We start from the raw sequence: 26,678 nt of genomic DNA on the forward strand, positions 1-26,678 counted from the left end.
CTTGAGTAAACTAGTTACTTTCCACCACTGAGAGATCCTTTCAAAATAAAAGCCTGACTCAATCAAGCCCTCTCAGGTCATATTAAAAGAGGAATCTTTTATTGATTCTTGATCACATTGGAGCACTAAGTGAGAAATAGAAGCGACACTCGTTGCTGTTGGAGGAGAGTTCAGAGCTCTGACAGCTCATTTAGTGACACAGTTACAGATTGAACTGAGAAATAAAAGGTTTCAGCTCCTCACGGCCCTCTGAATGCTCCTTCCTGCTGTCTCCACATCAACTATTGAGGATCAACTCGCTCTGCTTCTGCTCTTATTCCAGTGTTTACACTCACAAACATCCACACAACATGGCCGATGTTTTTAACAGAGCTGCTTTCAGCTCCTTCGTCCAGAGTTCACAGTTAAACTCAGAGTTTGGAGAAACAATGGACGGAGCTGCAGATCAATGCCGTTTGTGCTGAAGCTAAGCTAACGACAGCTTGAGTAAAAAACACCTGAAACGAGTTACTTTACCTTCAGCTGGAGCTTCAGAGGAGAAAACAAACTGCGACACACAGAAGGCAGAAAGTGAAAGTAAATTTAAGACACTCTACAAGCCCGAACTTGCAGGTCTGCTTGAAGCTGCTTTGTTTTTTTCGGGACACTTCAGCTGCAAAGACAGCTGGTCTGGCTGCTTCTGATGATGATTGTAATCAGATATGACAGAGTCAGAGTCGCTCTGTGGGTTGTTTTTGCTGTTTAGCAGCAAAAGGAATGGAGCTGCAGACGTCAGATGGAGTCAATGGACTTCAGGATGTGAATAAAGATGAAGAAAACAATGAACAGCTGGAAAAGACCCTCTCCTCTTCAACTGCTGAGACCGTCTGTGTGCTTCTCTCTCTTCAGATTTGAGTATTTTTTCATCAGAAACCAACACCTGCTGTGTTTTGTGTGTATAATGGCTAAAATGCTGCTTTAGTGTGACTCTACAAGTGATTGAAGTTTACAGATTTGTGAGATTTGGGTTCTCATCAAACACACTTGCGGCCGTCAGATTGGACTTTTGTCCAGTGTTGTCAGGAAGGAAGCATGTTAGCGCCATCGTGTCTTCCATTGGAATTCATTTCTGTGTTAATGACTCAGGATGATGAGACATCTTTGCTCTTTCTTGTCTGTTACCTCTGAAAGAACATTTCTGCACCCTGAGTGACAAAAAGCACCTTTATATCCAGGCACAACAATGCACCTGCTGCAAAGGTGCTGAACTGTTAGCCAATGAGCAAACAGCGCTGACACTGGAGGCATCAGGCTTTGAGACATTCATCAGTCACTTCTGAAGGCCAAACACACATGTGGAGCACCGATTTACAGATTTAAAGAGGAGGCTTGAAATTCTGAGCATAACATGCAGAAAATTAACAGGATATTAAATCTGCATCAAACACATTCAGGAAAATCAAATGTGGGATGCATTTCGACTCCTTCCAAGAATTCCATGAAAATAAAAACATGAATTGAAAAATTAGAGCTTGAAAACAATCAGTTAATGAGTTGCTTCACTGCATTTTTACTGGCAGCAAATCAGGATTTGTCAGCGTGACGCTGGAGCCTCCTGGGTTCAAGCCCTGAAGTGTGAAAGGTTTGGATGATTTGCAGCAGCAACATGAAGACAGTTTCCAAAGATGAGATGTTTCAGATGTCCAGGCAGCACACTCGCTGCATCAGCTGTTTTTATCATCAGGGGTTTTAACAGGAAGGTTTAAAGGTGCAGCAGCATGAAGAGCATGAGACATGAGGAGGTCTGAAATGGGAACAAACTATTCTGGATGTAAAACAACTCAGTTTATATGACGGGTTAGTCTTAATCTGAGTACTTAGTTTAGTCTTAATCATAAAAAGTGAGAAGTCATATGGACTGAATCTGTATGTGATGACCCACTGAAGACATAATTTCATCATATATTAAGGCAATCAACCATACGTCGAACAGGACATTCATTTTTCAGTTTAGCCATATTTTTTCTGGATAAATGCAGCAAATTTACCTTGAAAGTTCCCTGTAAATAGAGAGGTGGACTTTATGGGTGCACTTAGCGTCTATTTTTCAATCTACGCTCATTAAAAGAAGAAGCAAAGAAAACACTAACACAGCTGACCAAGTCTACAAAATCCAAGCTTTAAATCAAGCATGTCTGCAGGAGACGGTTCATTCCTGAATCCAAGCAGTCGTTTAGTGTTGGTGTATTTACGTGAGGTGGACCGTCAGTACTGCAGGACAGTCCAGACGCCTCCTCTCCCACAGTGATGGTCCATCTGTCCTCTGAAGACAGACGTCAGGAGGTTCAGTCGGGCCCTGAAGTCCATTCCTGCATTGCATAAAAAGAACAACACTAAAAGTCACTGCAGCTCGTTCAGACTCAAAACTCCTTCACAGACTGAATGACCTCAACTGGAAATGTTTATTTTAGAGTGGCAGCAATTTCATGACACGGTCGAGACGTCTTTATGTGTCTTCAGACGCTCATTTTGTCGATTTTCACAAGAAACTCAACAGACACCAACATGGATTTCTGTTGTCAAAAGACAGAAAACGCTCAGATTGCGACAGATAACAACAGCGACATGTTTTTACACCACCAACAGCTGGAGGCAGTAAAAACACATCAACATTACTCCAGTATCCAGAGAGAAATCTCGTCCATCGTCCTTGTGAGTGTCCTGGACTATCAGATCACTGCATCATACAGATGGTCCCAGCATTGAGACAGCACCTGAAGAGGACTAAACCATCCAGGACCACAGGAAGGTGATGGACTCCAGAAGCAACTGACAAGCTCCAGGATGCATGGAGTGTCATGAGAATCCCTGAGGACAACAACAACAACATATATCAACATATACAAAACAGCAGGTCTGTGCTTCAACACCTTCTACAGCAGGTGTGAGAAGTCCCCAACCACAAACTCTGATGGCCCACTGTCCCCCCACTAAGGGTTCTGCATGATGCCAGAGTCAGACAGCGGCAGTGGTTTGACTCTAAAGTTCTGGCCATCTCTGACACATCGGACCTTTATTGATACTTGAATCATTTACATTAACGCTGCAGCAAGTCTGTCTTTATTTCTGATGGTTCACACTGGATTCATTTCAGGAACTGAAGAGAAAATCAATCAGTGTCTTAAAAAACTCTGGATGTGCTCATTTCTGCCTGCGACTGAGCTTTAAACACAGTTTTCTTCAAACCAATGAAAACATGGTGTGAAGCTGTGAGAATATTTGAAGCTGTTCCAGTAAAAGACCAGCAGAGACGGACTCCTGTTTCAATAAAGCTTCATGAACAGAAAGAAGACAAGCATCAACATCCAGCAGCAACTCTTCAAAGTCAACCATCACAATGAAAATCTACACAAACCATCAGCAGCACAGACTGCTGCAGCCACCAGAGGGCAGCATCACACTGAGCTTCTCAGGCTCACCTGGTCAATGACCAGTTCACCACGCAGGAGTTCTGGGTCCTGAAGTCCAAATCAAAGACCGTCAGAGGAACGTGGCTCCTCACAGGCCGGCTGATCGTTCCTCTTTCTACACAAGCAAGAAAAGCTAAAGAGCAGCTTCCTGCCACAGAAACATGGAGGAGACAAAGGAAGGAACTGAGCTGAAACTGTAAAGATCAGGCCCTTTAAGGTCATCTCATGTGTTTTCATCCAATAATCTTTAACTTACATGAATGTCTTTCATAGCCTAGAGTCGTAAGGATAACATGACTGGTGAGAGCCACTTCTCCACTTCTCATAACAAAAAGGCAGGTGGCACTCTGGTTGTTGACAGTCTTGTCTCCTCTTCTCTGTTTGTGATGTCTCTTGTATTTAGATACGCGCTTCACACAACACAATCTCATACAGGTTGTTTATCACATGTCCAGAACAAAGATATGGTATGCCCAGGCCTTGGGAACTGACCAATTATATTCTGTAACGTATATCTGATTATTGTACAGGGTTTGGTCAAACCCAACATGATAAATGTGAACTTTTGTCTGACAACTATGCTCATTCTGGCGGAGATCCTGTGGGAGCTCTGTCAGTCTGAGACCAGCGCTGTATTACTTTATATGTGACCTCAATAAATACTTTGACTGTGAACTGAAGATTGCTTCGGACCGTTCTCGGGCTTTCAACAAAGAACCGGGCGAACAGACTGAGGATCTGAAAAAACGCAGGGATGCACTTGTTGTCTGCCAGCTGCGTGTGTGTCCTCCTCATCGCCGCGCTCCTCCTCCAAGTGAGCGGTTTGGAGACTGTTACAGGCCTGAATGGAGAAACGCTCGAGATCCCGTGAAACATTGGAGCCACAAAAGCAGAAGACAGGAAGAAAATAATAATTTGGGTCCCGTAAGCGTACTGACCATTACACCAGACCACTTATCCACTTTGAGAGAAAGGGGGGCAGGTGCCATGGAATGCATTTCATTCTAGCAGAGGCACGTCCAAACTATTTCCAAAAAGGGCCGTGTGGCTGCAGGTTTTTTCCTCCGACCGATCAAGAGCACGCAGTCTGACCAATCAGCTGTCTGAAGACTGGGATCAGCTGATGAAATGAGTCAAGTCTGTTGTGCTGCTGCTCGGCTCGAAAGAAAACCTTCGGCCACGAGGCCCTTTGTGGAATAGAACAAAATAAAAAAACAAAAAAACCCACATCTGCTAACAGTAGTCGTTGGGTTTCACTGATTGCATTTCCATTTGATTTGAGGTCAAAATCACTGCTTTTTAATGGTTTGTAAGTGTAGGACTAATGGTCGTTGTTACTTCCTAAGGTGGGTGCAATGACTTGTTTTGTCCACTAGATGGAGACAAGTGACTACGGACACAACAGTTTATCTGTGTTGAAGTCTTGGACCCACTGCTAAAGAACAATGAGATACTCCTTTAACACCGAGAGCTTTGACCTTTGTCCCTGTCTGTCTGTCTGTCTGTCTGTCTGTCTGTCTGTCTGTCTGTCTGTCTGTCTGTCTGTCCATGTCAGTGTGATCCATTAGTCCTGTGCTTTTGTTCATTGCAGCATATTTGAATAGAGCAGCCTATGAAACACTAATGCTGGACAGAGCAGAGTAGGTGTTGGATACATTCTATATGTAACCGGCAGGTTAGGTCTGCCCCACCACCGCTGTATTCTAACAGTAACGTCCCCGCTTCTTCCGGTCACACACCTGCAGCGAGGCTCCTAATCAGCACCATTAGTGGCACATAAATGCGGGTAGCGGCGCCAGCCGATCTCTCTCTCTCTCTCCCTCTCTCTCTTTCTCTCTGTCAACTTGAGCGTTGATCGGGTGTTGTACAGCCAAGGTAATTTTACTATTGTTGTAGTGTTTCAGTGAGCAACGCACAGACAGCAAGATTGTCTAACCTGTGTTTGTGTCTTTGCAGCAGTGACTGCCACTGCTGCTTTGTGCTTGTTGAAACTCACTTGAGGTTTTAATTTCTTTTATTGGGTTTAAGTGCAAGGTTTTATTCAGTGATTTTAGTCTATTTATACATATATCTTTTATTATTTATATATTTTTAGTATATTCTTAATTGGTTTTACATTTTACCAAAGGTTGTAGCTTGTTTTAGGGTTGTGAGGCTTGTTTTTGTGTAACTACATTTTAAAACTGGCTGATTCATACAGAGGTGGCCTTGTGCTTTACCGTGTAAAAGGTGGCTGTGTGATTTGACTTATTTATTCCCTTGTGTGTTCTTTTATATTTTAGTGTGCTTTGTTTGCAGTGTTTTATTTTAATGCCAACCTAAAAGTGTGACACCTTTGTATGTTTCCTTTTTTGTTAGTCAAGCCCTCCACCTTCTAGGGGTGGAACGGTTCACAAAATCCGCAGTTCGGTTCGTATCACGGTTTTGTGGTCACGGTTTTCGGTTCGGTTCGGTGTACATTGATTGTTTCAGAAATCAATTATGTCTTGTATAGTAATGTTAAAACTGAAAGAATGAGGCAGTCTGACATTTGATACATCATTGTGACGGTCTTGGGTTAAAGGTAAGTGAGATTCTGGCACTGAAAGAGAGGAGATATTGCTAGTTCCAACATGCTTTTCATTTATTTGGAAAACAATATCTCTATCTAAAATAAAACGCTTCGCCAAAACGGCTCTCACAACTCTGACGCTTGGTGCTTATGAAAGAATTTAACTTTACTGTTTTTACAACTCACATTATATACCATCAACATAAAGTAAAGCATAGGCTCTATCAGACTTAGGTCCCTTTGAAATCAACACAAAAATAACATGTTTCTTCTAACATGTAACATGTTTCAACTCCCTATGGACTATTAGTGGCTCATGAAAAGCTAAGTATTTTCCACTCGAAAATTGAAGTGCAGTGTTTGAAATACAATCAAAGAAATAAGGCTGGAGTCTGTTTGTTTGTTTTTTTTAATCAAACTTAAAGTGTCACTGTGTTATCTAAAGTAACAAAACAAAATACAATAAATAATCCAGTTGCCCTGGATGTCCATCCATCCGTAGTAAGAGCAACATAGGCTGTGTCAGACAACTCTTTCACAATTCCCCGTCGGACCTCTTCATAAAGTGCGGGAATTACCGTGCAGCTGAAGTGTTTGCGGGAGGGGATTTTATATCGTGGCTCGAGTGCCTTATCATGCACTGAAATCCCGCACCCTCAACCACGGCATAAGGTTGCATATCTTTGGCGATGAAACACCCCAGTGCTTTCGTTATGCCCTTCGCCCTGTCTGACTCGTCTGTGTACGTTTGTTTAAAAGCCGCGGGGAGGAGAAGTTGTGCAGCCCTGCCCGGCTCTCTGCCCGGCTCCCCGCCCCTCCTTCTTGCGCTGTCAACGGTCACACTGGGATGATGTCTCCGCAGTTGAACAATTTCTTTCTTTTTATTTTTATTTAAAATCCTCACTCTTTTGTATATACTGTTTTTGTTTCTAATTTGCATGCACTTCTTATATTAATCTTTACTGATGCTGCTGTATTCTGGAGTTTCCCCTCGCGGGACAAATAAAGGAATATTGAATTGAATTGAATTGAATTGAATTGAATTGAATTGAATTGAATTGAATTGAATTGAATTGAGTTGGAGCCATGCACAGGCACGCAGTCATGGGTGAAGAGGGAGTAGAGGAGAGGCCTCAGCACACACCCTGTGGGACGTCGGTGTTCAGGGTCAGGGTGGTGGAGGTGTGTTTGTTTAAGTCCAGGGTCCAGTTGCAGAGGGAGGTTCTAAATATCTGATTTATCATTTTGGTAGACATCCTAAGATGTTTTTTCAAGGACATGAAACCTTTATCCTTCTGTCTGTAGTGTATTCAGCCTGTGCCAGTTCATTGATTCCACACCGGGGAAATTTAGTCGTTACAGCCAGCAAGCATTTCAAAGAGCACGCACATTGGCATAAAGAGGTCAAAATAAAAACAGTACAAAGGGTACAGAATAGAAAAACAACTATGTATATGTACATTTGTACATATTACAATATGTACTCACTGAAGCAAAAGCCATAGAAAGACTCCTTGTATGGGCCTAATTGTCCAAATTAAATGGCAAATGACATCATCATAATTGTTAGTCAGAATTATTATAGCAACTTGTTTTGGGGTTCTTGTCGAAGTAACTGATACTGCTGTTCTATTTGGGAGGACAGTCTCATTTTTTTTATTAATTGAACAAAACAGTCTGAACCAGCAAAAGACTTTGCTACTAAACTGAAGACAGTCAGAAAGAGAGCTGTAGCATTATGGATGGTGATATGGTTGTTTGTTGATGTGCATACTCAGGTGCGCGTGAATGATGATGCCAGCTGGGTCAGGAGAGGTCAAGGAAGTTCACAGTCAGTAACTCTGAATGCTCGAATCGAATAAGAGAAGCAGTCCACCTCCAGCAGGCCTGAGAAGCTACTGTGAATAACATAGGTTCCTTTTTAAATTGACTTTCTGGGACAGAACAGAACAGTTCAGTTGGCTATACAGTTTGTTTGCCTTGTATACTTTTATCACTGTATGTTTATTTTTCCTGATATGGGTAGCATATTTTTCAAAATCAAAAGTTTAATGCATGTTGATCCGAATTCCCACTTATGGCTTCACTGTTATGTCTCGAGCTAGACGATGTGATGCAAGAACCTTCAATTAGAGGTGTGAATGTATGGTGTTGTTATTGGTCCCTAGGCTGCCTTTGTCACAAGCACATACACACACACACACACACACACACACACACACACACACACACACACACACAGACACACAGACACACACACACACACACACACACACACACACACACACACACACACACACACAAGCACACTTCTCACCTCCTCAACCTGGGGCCTTTTGGTTTTCTAGCAATAGCAGAACTAATAGAGCAAAACAAACTCATGGCCACTTAATGATCTGAATGATGACATAATAGACCCACAGAGTCCAATTTCATGAGGAACAAGGAACAAACATGACGTCTGAGAATAACCCTTGTTATAGTTTGGGTAATACATTCTGTTAACTGACTCAATATCAAACCAAAACTTTTCTTAAGTGTAAGAATGATGAGTCAGCCTAAGTAGAATTCTTCATTGACATCATTGAGTTTAGTCTCTGTGCACATACTCACACAACAGAAGAGTAATAGTCAAATTAAATATCTGTCAATGGACTCTGACTTTCCAGGTTATAGTGGTGAACACCTAACCTGTTGCTAAAATGAAACTAGCTCATCCCATTCAAAGCACCATCATCCTCGATTGACCTGTTGGCCCTGTCTCCTAGATATTATGTCTGTATATTACTTATGTGTTTTCATAATTACAGAGTTGTGACAAAGTTCAGGACTGTGACACCAGAATCCAGGGTTTGTGTCCAGATTCCAATCTGTGGTTAGGTTTGGGCAAAAAATGCACTGCAGCAAGGTTAGGGAAAGATTGGGATTTTGGTTAAATATAATGATATTTCTGTATTAAAACAGGCGAATGAAACTGAAAATAATAACTGAACCAAGTCTTAAAATAACAAGTCAACAATATGAAAATAAGTTCCACATGGGACACATACCCTAGTCTCTAGTGTGAAAGTCCTGTGCCGGACACATTCTTCCACCTTGACCTGCACCGCAGGCAGACTTGGTGGCATAATGTCATGTGTAATGATAGCAGCCCTGTCCTGCTCTTCAGTGAATTAAGGAAGTTTACACTACAGGAACCAGTGCCAAAGTACTCTGAGATAGCTTTACATTTGTAGTATGTCCTCATCCTAAAAGCTTTTCTCTTACAAGGTTAAAAGTGGAAATCAGTCGTGTAACCACCTGTAGTCTGCTAGAATGTAAGTTGTGTGTGTGCAGAACGTTGTCAGTATGAGTGTGTTTTTAGTGTTATAGTCTTAAGACATTTTATGTCTCATGCAAGTTCAAGAGTGGATGCAAATGTTTATATCGACTGTCAGTGAGGAGACCGAATTCCTTTTTGTGTCCATCCCACACCCAGGTATAGTGTTCAGATCTGCTGATCTGTCAGCACAGGTATGCAGGCACATAGAACAGCATTCATAAATGGTGACTGCTGTTTGCAACGGAGTGTATAAACTCGGGCTGGAGATAGAAAACTATATTAACAGATATATAAAACCTGAATGCAAGACAGTAAGGGAGGTAGAAGTAAAAAAAAAAAAGTGAGCTTTAATGACAAAAGCTGATGCCAGTCAAACAAAACTGGCAGCCAACAATAAAGTGAGGGAGCGAGCAAAATCTAAAATCGCGGTCTGTCGTGGTGAAGAAGGCTTCAAAGGCATAAAAAACTTGTGTGACTACAGAGCTATTGTATGCAATTTAATGAGAGAGACGTACAGAGTCAGTGAAGTTAAAATGGTGCTCTTTTTCTGAGAAAGCTTGTAAGGAAGTTTCTTTAAACCATTTTTAATAGAACTTATGTTGTCAATGATCTACATTCTTGCTATGAATTAGACAATTCATCTTACATATTGCGAAGCAGCACTTCTGCAGTATGTGTTTTATTATCTGTTATACTTGGCTCTTTATGTGCTGTCACTATATGTGAAAATCTTCTTGTAATAATCTCCATCATTTACTTCAAACAGCTCCACACTCCCACAAACTATCTTATTCTCTGTCTTGCTGTGGCTGACCTGCTCCTCTGTTTTCATTACAGTCAGAGCCAGGGCCGTCGCGGGGTGGGGGGGTGGCGGTGGTGGGGGTGGTGCCAGGCCCTGTGCGAACTTGAAATGCGAGGCCCTGCTCTTTGACATGTATGCGCAATTAAGAATAACAGTCAGAAACAGTTGAAAAGCTTCGCTTGCCCAATGTCACTACTATGTTACTGGAAAAGTCAATAGGATCCTGAACACAATCTCACAGTTAGGGAAAGTTCCTTCAATCCCTTCAAGGTAACGAAGTGTTTTAAGTGCTGTAGTTGTTCCCTTTGGGATTATCTCTTGAAGTATCCTCAACTCCGCAAAGAGGTCCGGTGCATTTACATCCTGAGATTCAAACGTGCTCAGACGTGCTTCAGTGAGGCCTAATAACATAAAGACAATGAAAAACCTGCTTAATTTGTTGGATTTGTTTTTTATTTATTTGTTTGTTTTTAATGTGACCTTGACAGAGACAGAGAAAGTCATATATAAGATGGAAGGTCAGAAAGGCAGGTAGTAGACAAGGTAAAACTGACAAAAGGTACTTAGCGACAGATGATTGGGGGCTGAAAACCTGGTGCTTATATACTCTGTAGGCAGGTGAGTCTTGATTGCTTCATTGAGCACAGCTGTGCTCAAGAGGAGAAGAGGCTTGGCCCAATCTGTCGGCCATGCCCCACAGTGACACAGATTCAGACCTGACAAACAGGAGACAGACAGACAGACATGAGACAAAGGAGAGCCATAACACAGGAGCTCAATGGGGGAAAAGAGGACAGAAGTCAGATATCCGCACGGTGTGTCAACCACCAAAATATTCATTGGTATTTATGCAGGATGTCTCACTTGATCAGACTTGGTGTCACTAGATATGATGGATTAATCCTGAATGGAGATCTGAATATTCATATCAACAAATCAAATCACTGAAAGATATGGATCATGTGAATGTACTGGACAATTTTGATCTCACTCAACAAGTAAATGAAGCCCCTGATCAGCATGGTAACTTTCTGGACTTTCTGAAATGACAACAGGGTTAAACACTGACAATGTTTCAGTATTAGAATGACCGATTTCTGACCATCACTGTGTTTTCTGTTGCCAGCCTAATCCCAACAAAGAGTAAAGGGGATTTTTTGGTTCAAGAGATTCCTTGATGTAAAGGCTGTAGTTCTGCAATATTAGGAAATCATCTGAGTCACACAGCTATGGCTGTTCTTTAAATGACATGGTTGAACACTTCAACAATACCATGCCATCTGCCTTAAATACTGTTGCTCCACTGAAGGTTAAGGGAATCTGTTGAACAGCAGAAACAAAAGTGGGCTCACAGTTCACTGATATTCGCTATTAAACCATGACTGTAACAAAGCAATACATTTGGCAAGAAAGGATTACTTTTATGAGATTATTACAGGAAATGCTGGAACAATAGTGGAGAATATTATTCTCCTCTATTGAGCAGCTACTCAGCACCGCCCCCACCCGTCCACAGTTCTCTGCATCATATTGTAAAGAGCTTGCATCATTCTTAAAAAACAAAATAACCTCAATTAGAGCCAGTATTGCTTCTGATGTGAACACAGATGACCTCAACAAACCCTGTTAAATAAACGTAATCATGGCAAAATTCACCTGCATTACATTGACTGAGCTCTGCAAGACTGTCACTGATTCGATCTCATCCACTTCATGTCCCTACAGCACTTTTAAAGCAGGTGTCCAACAGTGTTTTAAGTTATGTCCTGAAGATTATAAATACATATGTACAAAGAGGCATCTTCCCCAATGTGTTTAAAACAGCAGTGTAAAACAATTACTAAAGAAACCCAACCTCGATGGTAATGCACTCAGTATAGTATAGGCCGATATCAAACCTTTCATTCATCAGTAAGATACTGGAAAGAGTTTCAGTCCAAATTTACTTGTTTTGTAAAACAACATCCTGGAGGTATTTCAGTCATCAGAATATACCCCTCAGAATAAACCTCAGACTGAACACTGATGAAAATGAGGTCTGAGTTCTTGTCGTCTTAGACCGAAGAGCAGCATTTGATATGATTGATCATGATATCTTGACCACTGAGAGGCTACATCACAAAACCTTGGATCCAGCTTTTGGACAGTGTTCAGCATCAGCACAACACCAGGCTCTGCCAAGTCTAGAGGAGGTGTATTCTGCATTCACATCAATGATGCTTGGTGCTCAAACGCAGTCAAAGTAATTGGACCATGTTGCCCAGATGTTGAGTTTTTGATGTTGAGATGTTGATCATATTATCTGCCCAGAGAATTCATCAGCGTTTTTGTTTCTGTTTGCATTCCTCTACATGCAAATTTAAAAAAAATGCACTACAGTACCTGTACTCTATGAGGTCATCAACAGTCACATGACAAAACAGCAAGATGGTTTTTATTGTGCCTATAATTAAAATGAACCTCAGAACTGTTGTACCTAAATTCCATCAGCGTGTCCAATACCCACCAGGGGAAGCAATACCCTGGACCATGTTTATTTATCATCCTACAACACAGGGCTGTACAGTGAAATACAAGGTGAAGATACAGTAATTAATTTAAGAGGCAACTTAAAATTGTGTATTTGTATGGGAGATTAAACACATGCACCAGGAGCTGTATGATAACTCATCATACTGACCGACATAAAATGCCACTCCCTTGAACATAATATGCAAATGAGCCCACGATAATGAATGTAATCCATGTGTGCTCAGCGGCACAGAGACCAAAGACTGTTAGTACTACAGATGCACAAGCCAGGATCAATAGACGTGGTATTAAACATACAGAGCACTGAGATTAACTTGAGATGTCTGTCTGCTGCAAACTGGATACTGTTGTGTTGTTTTCTTGATTGAAGACATGTTTTTACAAATGTTACGTGAGCATTAACGACCATCTAAGCATGGAACCTAAATTCTTTGTTAACAGGTCTGACGATGTTGTTGAGGACAAACATCTCTGTAATGAATCAGCAAATGTGTCTGACTTAACAGCTGTCACCTCTTCATATTTATTGTGTATTTTCATTGGCTTCTTATCTGTTCTTACAATGTGTGGAAACCTTCTTGTGATAACCTCCATTGTTTACTTCAAACAGCTCCACACTCCGACAAACTACCTCATCCTCTCTTTGGCTGTGGCTGACCTGCTTGTTGGCGTTTTTGTGTTGCCTTTTAGTGCAATACTGACTGTACTCTCATGTTGGTATCTTCAAGATTTACTCTGTAAGATCCGAGGTAGCTTTGACCTCTTTCTGTGTGCATCATCTGTTTTGAACTTGTTTTTCATTTCTGTTGACAGATATTATGCTGTGTGTCAGCCTCTGAGGTATAGAACAAAAATGAATGTCCATGTTACTGTGATCATGATCCTGGGGACCTGGACTTTTTCGGCTCTACTTGGAATTGTCAACGTAATTCCGGGAGTAAACCGTGGACAATCTAACAGGAAGTGTGTTTTATTTCAAAATAAGAGTTCAGCAAACAGCGGAACTGCTTCTGCATTTTACCTAACAGCGACAATAATGTGTAGTATTTACCTAAAGATTCTGATGGTGGCACAGAGACAGGCATACAGCATTCAGAAAACAACCTGTCAGAGCACAAAGTCTGGAGCAACTGTCAGTAAGATGGAGAGAAAGGCCACCAAAACTCTGGCTATTGTTATGGGAATTTTTTTCATCTGTTGGACTCCTTTCTCTCTTTGTGTGACCTTTAACCCTTTGAGTAATAATACAATATCAGTCCCTGTAATTACAGCATTTAAGTGGCTCGGATGGTCAAATTCAATGCTCAATCCATTGGTCTATGCTTTCTTTTACAGCTGGTTTCGATCAGCTTTCAGAATGATCATTTCTGGGAAAATATTTCAGGGTGATTTCACTAATTCTAAGCTCTTTTGACTCATTATTTGAAGTGCTGTTATATCAGTGATTTGTTCGGCACTGAAGATGAATCTCACGTCCACTGCGTGTCATATATTTACATACACATTGTCACTGTACTGTGCATAAACCTGTACATCTGTATGTTGAACCAGTGCACTGATAACCCTTTGAACAGTGTGTAAACACAATCTGTATGTCTATTAATAAATGTAGGATCCATATATCTCAATGAGTGGCTCTTTTGTTCTATATATTCAGTTATTACTGTTCTGTATTCTCTGCGTTGAATGCAAGAACACATTTTTGTCTGTGTGAATATTTATAGTCCTTTCAAAGTCTTGATCTTTGCTTCCCTTGCTACAGCACACAAAGCTTTAAACAGACCTGTCAGGAAATAATGAACGGTGAAATGATCTGTCTCTTACAGCAGTTTTCAGTCAGGGCTTCCATTATTTGATCTGGCTGCAGATGTCAATGGATTTAAGAAAGTGAAAGTTTCATCATTCAAAGTGATATGAAATAAATCAGAGTAAATGCAAAGTACTAAATAAGACTTGTGCATGAACGTTAATATCTAAATCAGTACTTTCACCAGCAAGTTGTGCGTTGTTCACAACACTATGAATGTTACACTAAAGAAGGATAACTTCTCTGTTTCACTGTACAAAACCAGCTTCAGTAAAAAGTGTCTGTCTTGTGTCATGCTGACCTGCTATTGTATCCATGATTAGAAAATCTGTTTATTAATACTCACTTCAACATTCCTTATATATCTCATATCGTCATATATTCAAAATGTCCACTTTCATGGCATTTCAAATTATCAGTCGTCAGCTGTCACTGACTTTTACACATCTGGCCTCTGGTGTGGTATAAACAACTAATCAAAGCACCTTCTGAACCACACATTGCCTAAAATATCATTTAATCTTTCTTTTTAATATACGAAAGACACATTTGTGTGCACTCTATCACCTTATTTACATTCAACGTACACGTGTTAATCACTGAAAATTTAAATGTGTACCTCATAAACTGTTGTTTCCTTTCCAAATGAATTCTGAATTATAAAGTTAAAGGATTTAGCTGCTGTTAGTAATTAGTATTGATATTGATTAGAAGCGGCAGGGTGGCGTGCCTCACAGCGAGAAGGTCGCTGGTTCGATCCCCGGGTCGGGCAGGGCCTTTCTGTGTGAAGTTTGCATGTTCTTCCCGTGCATGTGTGGGTTCTCTCCGGGCACTCCGGCTTCCTCCCACGGACCAAAACATTCTCATTAGGTTAATTGGTGACCCTAATAATTGTCCTTAGGTGTGAATGTGAGCGTGAATGGTTGTCTGTCTCTATATGTTGCCCTGCAATCGACTGGCCACCGGTTCAGGGTGTACCCCGTCTCTCACCCGTTGACAGCTGGGATAGGCTCCAGCCCCCCCGCAACTCCGAAAGGGACAGTCAGTATTGATTAGAAAGAAAGATCAAATATTTATTGACTAGAGATGGAAAAACTGTTTGTCCACGATGTCACCCATAAGATTCTGAAGAGTCTTTGTGAAGCTCAGGCTCTGGATGTCGCTGTCTTGGCAGTGCTTGAATAAACTCCTGGCGAATCCAAAAATGGGTTGGAAGGTCAGTGGAGCTGAGCCAGGCATGGTTTAATTAGCTCGAAGCTACCAGTGTAGCTAAGGCTAAGAAGCTAGTCATATGCTACTCTCTGTTGCTAGCCGTCTTACCCGTTGGCCGCCTGCGGCTCATTTTCTGCGTATCGTCCCCTCTCTCTCTGTCCTCTTTCCTATTGCACCTTCAGCTGTCTCTATCATAAAGGCTACCCCCCCCCCCCCCCCAAAAAAAAAAAAAAAATAAAAAAAAGTGCTTCAATATTTGTTAAATATAAAACGTAGGTAATTTGCAAGACTAGAATTTTTTTCACTGTTACTTAATACATGTCAAACAAACAATTTGAAGCACATCAATTAAACTGAATTTAAATTTTCCACATAATTTTAGTTACGAGTCATTTAGATAGATAGATAGATGGATAGATAGATAGATAGATAGATAGATACTTTATTCATCCCCAAGGGAAATTCACAAGTTCCAGCATATTCCACAAATTTGAAGTAAAAGGCATGCAATAAATAATCTAAAAGTACAGCAAGCAAGGAGTTAAAAGTTAAAGGTAAAAAAGGCGTAGGGCAGGAACGACTTCCTCAGTCTGTCATTGGAGCAGGACAGTGACAGCAGCCTGTCACTGAAGCTGCTGTGCCATGATTGACAGGAGCCTGCTCAGCACCCGTCGCTCTGCCACAGATGTCAGGCTGTCCAGCTCTGTGCCCACAACAGAGCCCGCCTTCCTCACCAGTTTGTCCAGACGTGTAGCGTCCCTCTTTTTGATGCTGCCTCCCCAGCACACTGCTGCGTAGAAGAGGACACTTGCTACCACAGTCTGGGAAAACATCTGCAGCATCTTTTTGCAGATGTTGAAGGACGCAAGCCTTCTGAGGAAGTACAGTCGGCTCTGTCCTCTCCTGCACAGAACATCGGTGTTGGCAGTCCAGTCCATTTTATCATCCAGCTGCACTCCCAGGTATTTGTAAGTCCGTACAATCTCCACACAGTCCCCTTTGATGGTCACAGGCTCCAGATGGAGCCTGGGCCTCCTGAAGTCCACCGCCATCTCCCTGGTCTTGGTGGTGTTGAGGTGCAGGTGGTTGGAGTCGCACCATGAGACAAAGTCCTGGATCAGTGTCCTGTACTCCTCCCCCTATCTGTCCCTAATACAGCCCATAATAGCAGTGTCGTCTGCAAACTTTTGCACGTAGCAGGACTCTGAGTTGTATTGGAAGTCCAATGTGTACAGGGTGAACAGGACTGGAGAGAGCACGGTCCCATGCGGTGCTCCTGTGCTGCAAACCACGGTGTCAGACCTGCAGTCCCCCAGTCTCACATACTGAGGTCTGCCTGTCAGATAGTCTGTAATCCAGACCACCACGTGTGAGCCTACTCCCATCTCTGACAGCTTATCTATGAGGAGCAGAGGCTGGATGGTGTTGAAGGTGCTGGAGAAGTCCAAAAATATAATCCTCACCGCACCACTGCCCCTGTCCAGGTGGGGGAGGGATCAGTGTAGCAAGTAGACGATGGCGTCCTCCACTCCCACCTTCTCCTGGTAAGCAAACTGCAAAGGATCAAGGGCGTGGTGTACCTGTGGCCTCAGGTAGGGTAGCAGCAGCCACTCCATGGTCTTCATCACGTGTGATGTCAGGGCGACATCACACGTAAGCTACGTTACGTGCAACGCGCAACGTCATTCGCACCCACTGGAATCCTTGTTCGACAACAAACGCTCAAAAGTTTGGTTACATTTCATGAGAAACGATGACAACAGGGCAACTTGCAATACTTGCAAAGTGGATATTTCATCAAAGGGAGGAAATACTACCAATATGCAGAAACATTTGCACACACAGCACGCGATAACTTTGAATGAATGTAGTGAGTGAATGTCAACCCAGCAGCAGCGGCAATGTCAGCACATCCTCTGCTGTTAATACTGCAGGTAACTAAGTAACTAACACTGCCTATTATGTTACTGCCATTTGCCTCATCGTAAAACCTGCTATTACTAACTGTTAAATGAATGCCTTCTCATGCATTACATTTAGATGACCATGACGAGAGACAGAGTCTGACTGGCTTAGAGGCTGGCAGTACTCGCTCCAGTTCATGTCTACCTCTGGCTTCCGAGTGGATCAGGAGATCCAGCTGTACAGAAGCCTGCCCCCCATCCCCTGCAAGGATAGCACCACCCTGTGGTGGTGGAGCAAGAGAGAGACTCTGCCCCTGCTGTCAGGACTGGCTGAAAGCTTTCTGTGTGAGCAGGCGTCCTCCACCCCATCTAAGAGGGTGTTCTCCACAGCTGGAGACACCATAAGTCCAGAAAGATCGCGTATCCTTCCTGAAAAAGCAGATATGCTTATTTTTGTGCAAAAGAATTGTTAATTCTTCATAGTTAATGTTTGCAGAATTGCACAATGCACAGTTCCATTGGACTTGAGTTGATTGTATTTGTCACTGGCCGATGTATTTTTATTTTTGAGTGCTCAGCTCATACATGCTTTTTTAATTTCTATTAGAAAAATGTTGAACATGTTACTGGACATTCTTGTGTAATTGCCACAGAATAATTTATGTTGTATTTTGTTAATTTCTACAGAAGAATATTTATTTTATTATTAATATTATTTTATATTTATTTTCCTAACAAATTAATTTTTCTGGGGACCCCCTGGCACCCCATCGAGGAGCCCTAGGCTGTGACCCTCTTAAGACCTCACTGTTGGGTTTGTAAGGTCATGTGGCTTCCAAACTAAACAAAGTTGATGCTAATCGACCTGTTTGTTCTCCTTTTTGCCAAATGAGAATTGATAAAGAACCAAATCATTAAGCAGAATCGAAAATGGAATCAGAATCGGAAAAATCTTATCAATTCCCATCCCTAGGTAAGTTACAATGTGTTGGTAGCTGATGTATTTATCATAATTTTAGTGGGGGTTTTTATTATTAAATTATACCAAACAAGAAATTAGAAAATCTGCAGTTCGATAATGCAGTTTGATAGAATTCCCCACATCGCTATTGCAAGCAGTGCACATATTCATTGATACTGATGTGAGTCCATGTGGGACTGAAACTGATGTGCACTGCTATCGACAGCGCTGTGTGAGATTATCTTGAACATGGCTGTTGAAACAAAGGCACTATTTGTTACAAAATAATTATTTCTTTAAGTACATTGGTTGTTGTTGAGGTACCAGTCTTGTCTACTTCACTTTAGACACCTGTTATGACATTGTCTGACCTCAATGGACAACTACAAAAACATATATTTAAAGACTGTCTTCTAAATTTTGAGGTATTCCTACCTTTTTCAGTATTGTCAACATAAAAATAAACTGATCCAGCCTTTATAGTTAACTTCATATTTTTCATGATGTGAAGCATTTATTAGACTCTTTGAGCTATTAGAGCTGGGGAAGCAACCGCAATGTGCTGGACGTCACTGTCTGTTCCTTTGGCTGTGATGGACTGTAGAGGAAAGGCCTTCCCCTCTTCTTTTCCCACTCCCCACAAGGAAAAGCACCACCAAAGGTCCTCATCATCCACTGTGGTGCCAACAGCATGGGGGAGGTCAGCAGAAGGAGGACCTGCACCTAAATGGCCTGCTGTGGTAGACACTGGTAGCTGCGCAGTACACTCTCTCCCTCTCCCTCCAGTGTGTCATGCCTCGCTGACCGACCCTAACTGATTCCACTGCCAGGCATATGCTTGGTGTGCATCTGGGGTGTGGAGCCTTTACACTGATTTTTATCCAGCATTTATCCATCCATTTTAAAGTACGGGTGACTAAGTAGAGGGGTTAAATCCCTTTAAATTTATTACTTTTGTTTTTCGTTATTTAGTTGATTCAGTTTACCCTGCCCGTTGACCTGAGTTATTCATTTCTTTGATTTTGATATTTTGTGTGGGCAGAGGATTGTTTTCTTTTCAATATTTGTTTTCATCCCTTTATTAATTTGGCGGTTGGCAGTTTGTATTTTTGTTTAGTTCATGATTTATATTTTCCTGCCAACTGCCTGTTTTGGTTAGATTTTGGGTGTTTTGTTTATTTGTATTTGTGTTGGTATAACCCCACTTAATCCCTTTTTTTCTCTTTTAGTTGCTGAGGTCCCCCCTTTTCGTGTGCTGTGCTCCCCTGGGTTCTGGGTTTCCTCACAGAGTGTGTGCGTGTGCGACTGTCACGAGTGTCTGGGTGCTTATATTTTTGGTTGGGTTTCCCCGCACCAATCAGTAGTCCCTACACCCCGGTAAGCCTCAGGTTTAAGTTAGTTCCCCTCTTTCTTTGGCCCTGTGTGAATGGTGTTTTATTGTTGTTTTTAAATCGCATTTTTTGTAATAAAGCATATGCTCCTCGTTTAAAGTGGAATCGTGTCTCATCTGCCTTGGATCAATATTTCACACAATGTCTTACTGGGCTGAATCACATCTTGAATGACTGGGCTGGGGCAAGAAGAGTATCTGGGTCACAGGGTCAACGGGTTCATGGCAATGACTCTCATCTCATCCTGAGGGGAATGTCAGTGCCCAGGTTTGTGACTGATAAACCAATATATCTTGAGGTGCAATGGTAATGAATCTGTCATGCTCGTTTGTTCCTGATGGCCTCTGTTCCCCTGCGATGATGGCCCTCAACACAAACACACTGGTTTCAACATAAGCCCAATAATGCACAGCACCACTGTCACACCGAACATGTCACTGACATGTTGTAGCACAATTTCCTTTTAGTCAGGTGATTTTCTGCCTTGACTGCAGTTACGTGTTAAATTGTCAAAATGAGTACAATTTTAGCTAAGACAGATTAGAATTCTGGCACATCTTCATCTACTTCCAAGGTGCATAGACAACCGAAAAAGTCTCAAGAGGTCAAAACTCCAACAACAGCTCTTTGTTTTGCTTTTTTTAAAGAGTGAGCTAATGGTACCAAGAATCACTACCTTAACATGGCAACGGATTTCTGCATCCCTGTGATGCTGGGACCTGTGTTGTCAGGAGCAATAGTTCTTGGCAGGGTCTCCCAAGATAAATTAGTCCCAGAGGTGGGTGACTGACTAACAGTGATTCACAGATCTCACATGAATTGACCGAGCACAAACAGCAGCATCTTGGGCAGGACAGGGAAAGAGAAGCCAGATCTGGAAGGGAAACTCACCAGGGAGCTTCTAGTGGCTGGACCTTGACCCATGAGGGCTGGTTGAGCAATGCCTGAACAAACAACATGGCAAAAGCAAGGACGTAGGCATGCTGACCCTTTGTATCGCAGACTGGTTTTAGATTGAACATACCAGGGATTGAAATAAGATGGAGAACAAACCCCACTTGATTATAATAGTAAAAATAAGGATGGAAAGAGAAACATCAAAGGTCTTTACACTCTTCCTATCCCTTTACTACTGTGGCAGCCAGCAATTTGAGAGTTAGTAGACAATCAACCCTTGTCTTGTGATTCTCCCATATTTTACCCTTCTCTCCCATTGTCCTACTGTTTAAATGTTATTTTCCTGTGAATCTGCTTTTTAAAAAGTAATAAAAAGTTGACAAAAGGCATAGTCCCTTATTTGATGTGTTGTGTGAAATTCCCGTGAAATACAGCGGGTGGTAGCATGTATGTATGTAAAATAGTAGCTGTAACGAGGAGTCAGTCCCTGAAATGGCACCGACGAATAAAAAGAATGTAAAAAAGAAGAATGATGAGCATGAAACCTCCTGCCAAGTAACTTCAAAAGCATAGGGTGAAGGTGAACTGGAATTACCTTACTGAGGCCCCTGTGCACAAGCTCTTTAACTTCCATCACCAGTAGAATTTCTTGTGCATCCACTAAACAATACCAGTGTCTCTCAGTCACTTTAAGTCTGTTGTTGCAAAACCTGGTGCAGGCCTGAGTTGAGGTTTGGCAGCATGGAGGCCTAAAAACTGTAATGGCAAGCAATGTAATCAGTACTCACGAATCCCGAAGATATTCAGAGGGGTAAATGAGGGGAAACATGGACCTGAATAAAGTGGATTGTCTGTAAAATGTATTTGATTTAAAATAATTGAAAGTTAATAACAGCTAATAATAAGAGTACTTTGAAAGAGATCAACTGATGAGTTTATTGGTATTGATGATCGGCTCGTAGTTTTCTGTCAGCATGTCTCTTTTGTCTTATTTGAAGGAACAGTTTTCATGAACCAAACATCTCTTCTTTTGGAATCTGCACAGAGACTGATGAAGGAAACCTCAGTGAACAAAGAAAGCTGTTTTGTCAAACCTACATCGTAGTTCATCCTCCAGAGCTACACGTGATACAGCCTCTGTGCTTGTCAATACAAACAGTAACTTGATCTGACCTGAGAGTTTCCAGTGCACAGTGTGGACTCTCCAGTCCAGCAGACAGCAGCTTCACTCCTGACTCCTGCAGGTTGTTGTTACTCAGGTCCAGCTCTCTCAGACTGGAGGACTGGGATCTGAGGACTGAGGACAGAACTTCACAGCTTCTCTCTGAGAGGTTACAGCCACTCAGTCTGAAGAAGAAGAAGAAAAAGAACATTTATTTTAAAATGTTGAGTCTCTTCTCAGCATGTGTTCAAATCTTAGCTGTTCCATCATAAACATGTTGTAGATGTTCATTCATTGTCTTCACGTCTGTAACAACACAGTCATGTGTCCTTCATGAAGGGACAGTGTCAGACCTGAATCCAGTTCCTGAGTTTCATGTTAAATCTGCTGGATGAAGTTTAATGTTTTACAGACTCTCAAATGTGCAGTTAGAAATAAACAGGAGGCTCTGAGAGTGACTGAGTGCTGAAACAAATATATGAAGTGAATGATTTAAAGGATCAGCAGTTTTCTGCCAGCATTCCTCTCTCGTCTTCTGTGCAGCAACAGTCTTGATTTTCCTCTTTTATTTTTTACATTCTCCAAAGGTCTCCATTATAACAACCTGTTCCTCTGGACTGAAGGAGGGGGGACATGATTGGTCCTTTTTGTGGTGACAAAGAGTCAAATGATGGAGCAAACGTCTCTTTTTATGACAACGTGCACAGAGCCTGATGAAGGAAACCTGAGTTGAGGAAGGAAGGAAGGAAGCTGATAACCACCGTCGTGAAGCCGTTATCTCTGCCTGGAGTTCATGTTTAGTTGAGGCAGCTCACACAAAGGAAGCCTGGCTTGGTCCAATTTGTTTTGTCCTTCATCCCACTGAGCTTCACATGAGACAACCTCTGTGCTGGACTCAAACTGCTGACTCATCGTCCTTCAGAATTCATGTTTCCAATGACTCAGCACTCTGATCAATAGTCAATTCATCAGGTTTAATGACCCATGCTGCACTTTGTGAAACCTCACTACAGAAAATATTCCTGCACAGATTTTAATCACAGATACGCAAAATATTTCCACAACTACAAAACTTTATGACACATCCGCAAACTTGAATTTGAGAGGTTTTTTTTTTTTTAAATTCACACATTCAGAAAAGTGCGCACATTTTTCTGACATGCACAGAAAAGATGATCTACAAGTGCAGACTGGGAAATTATTTCTGATCATCATTTCACAAACTCAAAATCATCAATCTGTCAGAGATCTGAAAATAAACAAAACAGACTGAAAGATTCAAATCTCTAAATGTACAGAACTAACTTAAATCTGTCAACACAAACAGTAACTTGATCTGACCTGAGAGTTTCCAGTGGACAGTGTGGACTCTCCAGTCCAGCAGACAGCAGCTTCACTCCTGAATCCCGCAGGTTGTTGTTACTCAGGTCCATCTCTCTCAGACTGCCGGACTGGGATCTGAGGACTGAGGACAGAACTTCACAGCTTCTCTCTGAGAGGTTACAGACACTCAGTCTGAGGAGACACAGGAAGGAAACCAACAGTAAGTTAGATATCAGAGTATTTATTGATGAAGAAACTTCACTATCTCTGTACTTACAGAGCTTTCTTGGAGACTTGGACCACTGGCAGCAGCCTCAGAAGAGCCTCCTCTGAAGCAGAGAATTTCTTCAGGTCAAACGTGTCCAGATCTTTTTCTGATGACAGTAAGATGAAGACCAGAGCTGACCACTGAGCAGGAGACACTTTATCTGTGGAGAGTGTTCCTGAACTCATGGACTGTTGGATCTGATCCACCAGAGAACGATCATTCAGTTCATTCAGACAGTGGAACAGATTGATGCTTTTCTCTGCAGAAGGTGTCTCTTCAATCTTCTTCTTGATGTACTCAACTGTTACCTGATTGGTTTTTGAGTCACTTCCTGTCTGTGTCAGCAGGCCTCGTAGGAGAGTCTGATTGGTCTGCAGTGACAGACCCAGGAGGAATCGGAGGAACAAGTCCAGGTGTCCATTTGGACTCTGTAAGGCCTTGTCCACTGCACTCTGGTGGAGATGTGTTAGTTCAGATTCTCTGTCTTTGAAGACTTTTGTCAACTGGACAACAAGTTTAGACCCTGCACGTTCATGGTGGTAGAATGTTTGTTCATCTGCCAGCAGACTGACTCCAGAGCTGCTGAATTTCAGGTGGACATGCAGAGCAGCCAGAAACTCCTGAACACTCAGATGGACGAAGCAGAATACCTTGTCCTGGTACAGTCCTCTTTCCTCTTTGAAGATCTGTGTGAACACTCCTGAGTACACTGAGGCTGCTCTGATATCGATGCCACACTCTGTCAGGTCTGATTTGTAGAAGATCAGGTTTCCTTTCTGCAGCTGCTCAAAAGCCAGTTTACCCAGAGACTCAATCATCTCGTTGCTCCTTGGAGTCCACTGAGAATCTGACTCAGCTCCTCCATCATACTTCATGTTCTTCACTTTGGACTGAACCACCAGGAAGTGGATGTACATCTGAGTCAGGGTCTTGGGCAACTGTCCTTCCTCTCTGGGCTTCATCACATCCTCCAGAACTGTAGCAGTGATCCAGCAGAAGACCGGGATGTGGCACATGATGTGGAGGCTTCGTGATGTCTTGATGTGGGAGATGATTCTGTTGGCCTGCTCCTTGTCTCTGAACCTCTTCCTGAAGTACTCCTCCTTCTGTTCATCAGTGAACCCTCTGACCTCTGTCACCATGTCAACACACTCAGGAGGGATCTGATTGGCTGCTGCAGGTCGTGTGGTTATCCAGAGGCGAGCAGAGGGAAGCAGGTTCCTCCTGATGAGGTTTGTCAGCAGCACATCCACTGAGGTGGACTCTGTAACATCAGTCAGGATCTCATTGTTGTGGAAGTCCAGAGGAAGTCGACACTCATCCAGACCGTCAAGGATGAACAAAACCCTGTACTCTTCAAACCTGCAGATTCCTGCTTCTTTGGTTTCAGGAAAGAAGTGATGAACAAGTTCCACCAAGCTGAACTTTTTCTCTCTCAGCACATTCAGCTCTCTGAAAGTGAATGGAAACATGAACTGTATGTCCTGGTGGGCTTTGTCTTCAGCCCAGTCCAGAGTGAACTTCTGTGTTAAGACTGTTTTCCCAATGCCAGCCACTCCCTTTGTCATCACTGTTCTGATTGGTTCATCTCGTCCAGGTGAGGGTTTAAAGATGTCTTCACATCTGATTGTGGTTTCTGGTCCGTGTGGTTTCTTGGATGCTGTTTCAATCTGTCTGACCTCATGTTCATCATTGACCTGTCCAGTCCCTCCCTCTGTGATGAAGAGCTCTGTGTAGATCTGATTCAGGAGGGTCCGCTTTCCTGCTTTAGCGATCCCCTCAAACACACACTGGAACTTCTCCTTCAGGTTAGATTTAAGTTGGCGCCGACAAACTGGAGCAAAAAGTTCTGAATGAAGACACAACAAATAAATCAATAAGTGATTGATAAAGTTCAGATGAGAATTTAATGTCCTTGTCTGAACATATTTTGGTCCATCTGTTGAGACATCAGTGAATGTTCCACCGATCCAGCAGCTAAACCTTAAAAAAAATCCTCTTACTGCTCTGCAGACGCTCAGCCAGCTCCTCCTCCTTCATTCTACTCAGGAAGTGCTGTGTGATCTTCAGAAATGCCTCTCTGCTGCTCCTCCTCTGCTCTTTATAATCATACTCATCCTCCCCCTGACTCTCTAAGCATTCTGGGTCATCTGGACTCAGAACCATCTTGATCTTCTTCAGCTCGTTCCTCACAAAAGAGACAATGTTCTCCTCCAGCAGCTGGAACAGAAGTTTATATGAATGACACAAACTGAAATCATGGAAGCAAACATCAGATCCATGTTGGACAGACTGACGGTCCACTGGTCTAAAAAGTGCAGCGTGGAGATTATTGTGAACAGAATAGATGTGAAAGCAGCTGTTGTACATGTACAGACCATAAATATGGAGTCCAGGTGAGTTTGATGCTGCTGGGCAGACTGACCACTGGGAACCTCTGAGCTCTCCTGGTGGACTCTGTGGAGGAATCATGAATAATTAGCTCACAATCTCGGTCTCTCATCCACCTCCGATCACTCAGCTGCAGTGGTTTTTCCACTCTCACTCCCTCTGCTCCACCACTCTACCTGCCAGCCGCGCCCACCTCATCAGCTCTACTCTGCTCACCTGCCGACACAGCTGCAGCTCATCACAATCAGCCCTGCATATAATCCTCTCCAGCACTCTCACTCGTTGCCAGATTGTTCTTCTGCAGTATGCGAGACTTTCCAGCATTATCCTGCTTGATCACCCGTTGCCGACTTTGCTTGTTCCCGACCTGCTCTCCTCGTCTGCCTCCTGGTAGATTTACCTGCCTTCCGTCCCTGACCTCGTGCTCTGCCTCAGCGTTTCTGGTGTCTGACTGCTCTGTTGGAAACGATTCATCCGCCTGGCTTTGGCTTTCCTCTTGCCTGCTCCCCATTGGTACTTCTGCTTCCGTGGACTGCTCATCTGGCTTCGACCCCCCCGCCTGCCTCCAACTACTCCGCTGCTCTCTCCTTGCCGGCACCGCTGCTCGATCAGCTGTTTCTTCGGCTGCAGAGCTTCCTCCTCGTCATCAGCGGCTGTAGTAAGCTACTTCTCTTTTCCTCGCTTGAGCCCCAGAGACATTGTGAGA

General features: G+C 42.6%; 2 protein-coding genes across 2 annotated transcripts in view; one reads left to right on the top strand and one right to left on the bottom strand.

The window, feature by feature from the left end:
- LOC143316071 (uncharacterized) overlaps positions 1-26,678 on the bottom strand; it is a 109,997-nt gene that overhangs the window by 48,454 nt on the left and 34,865 nt on the right. Inside the window, 1 exon segment of the mRNA XM_076723785.1 lies at positions 25,960-26,038. Within this exon segment, the coding sequence (XP_076579900.1) occupies positions 25,960-26,038 (79 nt within the window).
- On the top strand, positions 7,105-14,070 carry LOC143316285 (trace amine-associated receptor 1-like). Its single transcript, XM_076724166.1, has 2 exons — positions 7,105-7,167; positions 13,027-14,070. The coding sequence occupies exons 1-2, from the start codon at positions 7,105-7,107 to the stop codon at positions 14,068-14,070; spliced, it is 1,107 nt and encodes a 368-aa protein (XP_076580281.1).

Source organism: Chaetodon auriga, chromosome 23 (assembly GCF_051107435.1).
Source record: "Chaetodon auriga isolate fChaAug3 chromosome 23, fChaAug3.hap1, whole genome shotgun sequence".
NCBI classification, from domain to species: Eukaryota; Metazoa; Chordata; class Actinopteri; order Chaetodontiformes; family Chaetodontidae; genus Chaetodon; species Chaetodon auriga.

Excerpts from the sequence above, each read along its gene's own strand:
- LOC143316285 (XM_076724166.1), top strand. The coding sequence starts at position 7,105 with ATGGGTGAAGAGGGAGTAGAGGAGAGGCCTCAGCACACACCCTGTGGG. Across the intron at positions 7,168-13,026 it reads GTGGGACGTCGGTGTTCAGG|ACATGTTTTTACAAATGTTA; the intron begins GTCAGGGTGGTG and ends TCTTGATTGAAG.